This window comes from Podarcis erhardii, assembly GCF_964252035.2.
Source record: "Podarcis erhardii genome assembly, chromosome: 6".
In the NCBI taxonomy this organism is placed as follows: domain Eukaryota; kingdom Metazoa; phylum Chordata; class Lepidosauria; order Squamata; family Lacertidae; genus Podarcis; species Podarcis erhardii.
In genome coordinates this window covers 15,136,755-15,143,144 of record NC_138510.1, presented here as the reverse complement: position 1 = coordinate 15,143,144, position 6,390 = coordinate 15,136,755, and the positions used below count along the sequence as shown (strand labels likewise).

At 44.1% G+C, this 6,390-nt stretch overlaps 1 protein-coding gene across 5 annotated transcripts in view; it reads right to left on the bottom strand.

The window, feature by feature from the left end:
• Positions 1–252: 252 nt before the first annotated feature.
• The window catches only part of PMEPA1 (prostate transmembrane protein, androgen induced 1), an 85,363-nt gene continuing 79,225 nt past the window's right edge, over positions 253–6,390 (bottom strand). For 4 of the 5 annotated variants that reach the window (XM_081868090.1, XM_081868087.1, XM_081868089.1 and 1 more), the window contains exon 4: positions 253–5,569. In XM_081868090.1, coding sequence (XP_081724216.1) covers positions 5,018–5,569 — 552 coding nt within the window. In that variant the 3' untranslated portion in view covers positions 253–5,017. The remainder of the gene's footprint in view (positions 5,570–6,390) is intronic. The other variant, XM_081868088.1, reaches the window with a different exon arrangement.

Genomic DNA, 6,390 nt, shown 5'->3' with positions numbered 1-6,390 from the left:
GTTACACGGCAAGGAGTAACAGCAGCAAGAGCCAAGCAGCTGAAGGTGGGGGTCAGCAGTGGGCCTCCTGACCCCCCTACCCACCATCACACCCCCTCTGATAGCAGACTCCTCCCAATTTATACAAGGCACTCGGAGGACATTTAACAACCACCAACCCCGGTGATGGTTTTGCAACGACAGCAAAGAGTTTTCAGATATGTGATGCACATTCACCCAAAAGCTATTGAGGTAAGCGTTTTTTTTTGTTTGTTTGTTTTGTTATCTCTCTCTTTTTCTTTCTTTCTGTAGCAAACACACTAGTTAAGACCATAGAACGGAGAAGAAAAAATAATGACGACGACCAACAAACAATTCAAAGACAGAGAACGTTACTAGTCACTCGTTTTGGCTCAAGAGGGCGGCAGATATATATATATATATATTTCGGTTTCGTCTTTTGGTTGGTATTCTCGGTTTGCAATATCCACCACAGTTTTAATACCTACTGGAGTAGGATATGTGCATACAATGTATTTCAAGTTACCTCACAAACAGTCCCAGGAAAAGAGGCGGCAGAAGACGACAGGAAGGGAGCACCTTAAGCAGCTAGGCACATCAGACTGGGTCTAGAGGGGGCGTCACGGGTACAAGTTCAAAGAAGTGGTACCCCCACCCTTTCAGAAAAAAACAAGTAACTAGGGAAACCAGGGATCTAAAAAAGGGAAAAGTGACCAAACCCTGGAAGTTTCCTGATTGGATTCCTCCCCCCCACTTTTTCTAATTTCTTTCTTCAGAAAGGGAGGTTTACTGTATTCTTTTTAATAAGGCACTAAATAGACATGTTACATAAAGGAAAGATACTTTTTTTTCTTTTTTAAAAAAGAACTTCTATAAATTCATATATTTTGTACCTTTCGTAGGAAGCGATATTTATTCCTTTTAGTTCACTTTAAAAAAAAAAAAAGGTAAATCGCAGGTGTCATAAAGCTATCGTCAAGGAGCTATGGGTGGGAAAGGCCGGTTACAATGCTGTAAATAATAATAATAATAATAATAATAATAATAATAATAAAGGTCCAGGAACCTATCGCTAGGCAAAAACAAAAAAAAGCACAAAAATTCCTTAAAAATGGTGAAAACTTCAAGTTCATCTCTTAGTTGTCTCTATTGTCCTTTTTAAAATATATATAAATAGTGTTGCAAATGGTCAGAACTTTAAAAACTGTTCTCTGGTTGGCTGCAGGATTGCTGTTTCCTCCCCCCCCCTTCTTTTTTCTTCTTCAAGTAATAGAAAAGTCGCATAAAAACAAGAGTTATTGCCTTTATATCTTTCATTTATGTTACCTTACTAGTTAGCATCTGGCAGAAAGCAAAATTACACCTCCTTGTAAAAAAATAAAATAAAAAAATGGTCACTTGGTACAGTTCCCTCTTCTAACCATTCCCTATTACTCCAACATGGAGCTCTTGCATCCCCTCAGCTTGGTGGAACTGTGTAGGCGTGAAGGTTGCCAACTTTTCAACTGGCCATTGCAGCTGTGCCTTTATCAGCAGCTAAGAACACGAGACCAAAAGAGAAGAACTTGTTCCACCTCGTCCAGCTTCCCAAAGTGACCAAATTAGATGCCTCCAAGAATCCCACAAGTAGGATGTGAAGGCATCAACTGATATTTAGTAGTGTACTGCATGTCGTGCCTAATAGCAACTGCTAAACCTGTCCTCCGTGGTCTGTGGAGACATGACATGCACACACCAGCAGGCGATCATGTTTGTGTCTCCGTAGAGTTTGGGGGCGGGGAGGAAAGCTCCACTTGCTCATTTCTCACCATCGTGCTACTGTTAAAGACAGAAGAACAGGCCAGGCTGGTTTGTTTCCATAGAGTTGGCAACCTTTGCAGCAACAGATTAAAATCTACGCACAAGATAGGAAAAAAGCGTTCCGTTCCCTTAGACATGCATCTATTTCTTCCTCTTTCTCTCCATAATTTACGTCTCTCACTCTCACTCTCTCGCACAGTCAACGTACAAATTCACCATGAAGGTTAAAGCAACTGATCAGGTCTTTTTTTATATACAATATAAAAAAATGTAAACAATAGCGTTGTAAGACAAAATGCTTTATGAAACAAGAGAACGAGACAACACTCGAAAAGAAAAGATAATGATGACATGAGCTGTTTCAAAGGAGGGTTAGCGAGCGGAACCTCGACACAGAAGGATGTTGCAATGGTTAGGTTTTGAGCAAAGGCCAGCTTTCGGAAGAGGTAAAGGTTTTGCTTCTCAAGCATTAAGCAGAACTCTTTAGCCTTTAATACATCACAGGAATCAACATGTTTCCATCTACATTTGTCCACGACCCACTCCCAGCCCCGCCCCAAATCAGAACCAATTTTTCTAGAATAAATAAAACACAGTTAATGACCAGAGGAAGCTGAGCAAGGCCTGCCAAAATGGTTGCCCTCATCTTTCAGTCTGGAGGTGGGGCATATGGATGGATTGAATCCCAAGACCAGGGGTCAGCAAACTTTTCCAGCAGGGAGGCAGTCCACTGCCCCTCAGACCTTGGGGGGGGCAGACTATTTTTTATTTTTATTTTTGTGGGGAATGAACAAATTCCTCTGCCCCACAAATAACTCAGAGATGCCTTTTTGATAAAAAGCACACATTCTACTCATGTAAAAACACGCTGATTCCTGGACCGTCCGCGGACTGGATTTAGAAGGCGATTGGGCCAGATCCGGCCCCCAGGCCTTTGTTTGCCTACCCATGGTTGAGGAAACCAGCTGAGAGGTTTTATATGCTTGGCTCACCACATAGATGGGGAGTGGCATTTGGCTTGGGGCGAGTGGGTAGTTCTGCAGGCCCCAAAAACTTGGAGAAAAGGAAGACAAGACTCTTGCAATGTTAATACTTGTGTAAACAGAAGGGGTGTCAATGGACCCATATTCTTGCCCCGACAGAGCAAACTGCACCTGTTCGGCCCTTCTCTTCATTTACACAAGTATTAAGTGCACAGGGACCTTATCCTTCCCCATCTGGTCAACCTTCTTTTAAGAGTTTATTCAAAAACTTTATGGAAAATGGAGCTGTCCCAAACCAGGTTTCTACAGAAACATCCATAAGGCAGGTTTGTGGGATCTCTCTGCTTTTATTGCCTTAACTGACAAAAGAGAGCCAGATTGGTTTGGGAGGTGGGGGAAATAACCCCAACAATTAGAAGTCATCACCTGATCATTCAAAAGAAGGCATTTTAACGACCACTTATGCTTTTATAGTCATCCTGAAGTTAGTGAGACGGTAGCAGCAGAAGGGGCCGTTTAAATTGCTCTCTCAAGGTCTTGGCTTTGCAAAACTCTGTTTAAAGAACAAGATGTCTGTGCTCTTCTTAGCTTTGCTCAAAGCAGGGGTTCCCCACCCATTTAAATTTCAGCCATAGTTCTGCATTTTGCCAGCAGGGTCTGTACAATATGCATAGCTATCTCCATATCAATGAGAGCCAGACAAGTCTTGTACCAGGGCAACTGTGAAATCATGCAGTGAGGCTCTTTATTGGGGCAAGCTCCAAACTTTGCTTTTTAAAATATATATATTTTTGTCATGCTTCCAATAACCATAAATGGCCAAAGAAATGCACAGTCAATATTTTATTTGTTGATTTTTGTTTAAAGTCTTTATTTCCAAGGGAATGTACAAGAGTGGAATCTTGCGGTGACTTAATATCCCTGGGAACAGACACCTGAGTGCAAAAAGAAGGGAAACTGTGTCCAATTTTGAAAGGTGTATACACGAATGTATAAATGACCTCTTTCCTTTTTAAGTCGAAATCATACCATACCAGAAAAGAAAGGGTAGTTTATACACATGCATTAAACACTCTTCAGAACGGATACAATTCCGTGTAGATTTTGCAGTCAGGTATCTTGAGGACACCTGTAGTCAGGCGTCAGGTTTGAGACATGGTCAAGTGACTATGGAGAGCAAAAATAGGAAAGTAGGAAAATGTACAAGATGCAGTCTTCACATGATGTTCCTTACTGGTCTGTGGCTTTAGTTTTACAGGCATTCCCTCCCTCAATTTCTCTTTTTTAGTCCTTACTTCCGCTGCAACCCTATACACATTTACCTGGGAGTAAGTCCCATTCAACTCAGTGGAGCTTACTGCTGAGTAGAAGCATACAGAATTGCCCTGTTATAAACATGTTTCCCTTAACAGTTTTGTGGTAGATGTGATAAGAGGCTTTAGACCAACACAAGCACTGACACATTTATATTAAAAAATAGTGCAAAATTTCAACATTTATATAAATAACTCTAAACCCCTGCTTTTTTTGTTTGTTTTTTTGTTTCGCTTTTTTTTACAATGTAATACATGCTCTTTTGAGTTGCCTCACAAAAATTGCCATTTTTTTTAATTCTAGTTCAGAAAAAAACACAACAAAAACTTTTCTTCTTCTTTCCCCCCTCATCAATAGTCTCTTCTAATATAAAAATACCTGCTTCCCCAACACACATACAGTTTCTCTTATTTTTTTTAATATATATTTATATTTATATATATATATATATATATATTGCAGATCTTTAAACAAATGTTTTTGTGCAAATATTTTTGTCTTTTAAAGTTAAGTGAAATAAACAACAACAACAAAAATATTGTAGCGCCGACACACGCAGCTCAACTAGAAACAAAAAAGGGGGCCGGGGGAGGCGCAAAAGGTGGCAGGTGGGGTGCGGGGGGGGGGCAGAGAAAAAGGATTGGGTATTTTTCTCTTAAAAAAACAAAACAGAACACATAACACCCCCCCCCCCCAAAAAAAAACAACCTTTCTAGACAGAACTCAACAAAGAAATGTTTTGCAAGCTTGGTTGGCTTGTGCATTGAGACCAAACATAAACATGTAAATATTTATATGGAGACGGGCGTTGCGTTTCATACACAGCGCCTCCGCCTCTCGATATCTCCCCCCCGACCCCCACCCCACCCCGGTTAACAAGTGCAGAGTGTTTAATAGCATTCTCTTTCTCTCGCTCTTTTTTAAAAGGGGTGCCCTTTCTGCTTCTCTTTCTCTTTGTTCCACACTGTTGTGCTCTCAAGGCTGCCGAACTGCGACGAAGGGTGGAGCCTGTCCCCCTCCAATATGGCGGTCACCCCGCCGCTGTTCTGTTGGTGCTGGTAAAAGGTCGAGCCGGGGAAGTGACCGATCACCTCGCTGTACGTGGGGGGCGGCCCTTCCATCCGGCCGCTGCTCCCGTAGCAGGTGGCGCTGATGCCAGAGTTGCTGCTGGGGGGCCGGGGCCCCCCGTAAACCGAGCTGTCTATCAGGTCGCTGTCAAAGATGGTTCGGTTGGGAGGCGCCCGGACAGACTCCCTGTTGAGTTCCATTTGCTGCTCCGGGTCTCGGAGCTGCAGTGTGCACGGCCCCTGGTAAGGCGGGGGCTCCTCCCCGTCCGACAGAGAGATGGTGGGCGGCAAGTCGATCTCGTGCTGCATGTAAGGGTATGTCGGCTGGAATCTGTTGAAGCGGTCCCTTTGCAAGAAGGACGGGACGGCAAGCCGGTCCGTAGGCCTCGGCGTGTAGACTTGCTGCTGGAGACAAGAAGGGAGACGGGCATAAGCGGCGCGTTCCGTGTGCGAGCCCACAAAATCTGGCCTCTGCTAAGTTTCGACTGTGTGTCGGGCACAGGCTGGGTGAAGAGGAGTAGTGGGAAGCCCCAGAGGGGGAAAGCTCAGAGCCAGGGGGTTGGTGGTAGGACAATGAGGAGAGATCAGAGGGAGAAGATTGGGAGGAGGGGCTGGGTGCTGAAGGGGCAACAGGGTTTAGTGAGCAGGGAGAGCCAGTGACAGGCAGCAGTTCAGACTCCGAGGCTGAAGCAGAGGAGGCCTATAAAGAGGCTGCTCCAGAACCCAAGGACTCCCTCTCCTACTGGTCTCAAAAACATCATGGGGAACAAGAAGGGCAGAACAGAGACCAGAGGTGCACAGACACAGTTTAAGGCTTCTTGGGAAACATCTGGGAAATGTGGAGCCTTAGAAAGGGTAGAAGGGCGGGGGGACCTTCAGTCTTGGCAACTGCAAGAAAGTGGTGTTGGGAATTAGGGTTGCTGAGCAGTGCTCTAGGGTTGTTGTACAGTGGTACCTTGGGTTACAGATGCTTCAGGTTACAGACTCCGCAATAGGAACAGAGAGTGCTGATTCATAGGGAGCCAGGTTGTTGGTTCATCTATGCCTATACAGTCATACCTCGGCTCCCAAATGCCTCGGGAGTTTAACGTTCCAGCTCCCGAACAATTGAAAACCAGAAGTGAGTGTTCCGGTTTTTTAACGTTCTTTTGGAAGCCGAACATCCGACGGGGCTTCCTGCAGCCAATCAGAAGCCGCACTTTGGAAGTCAAACTTCAAGAATGGAT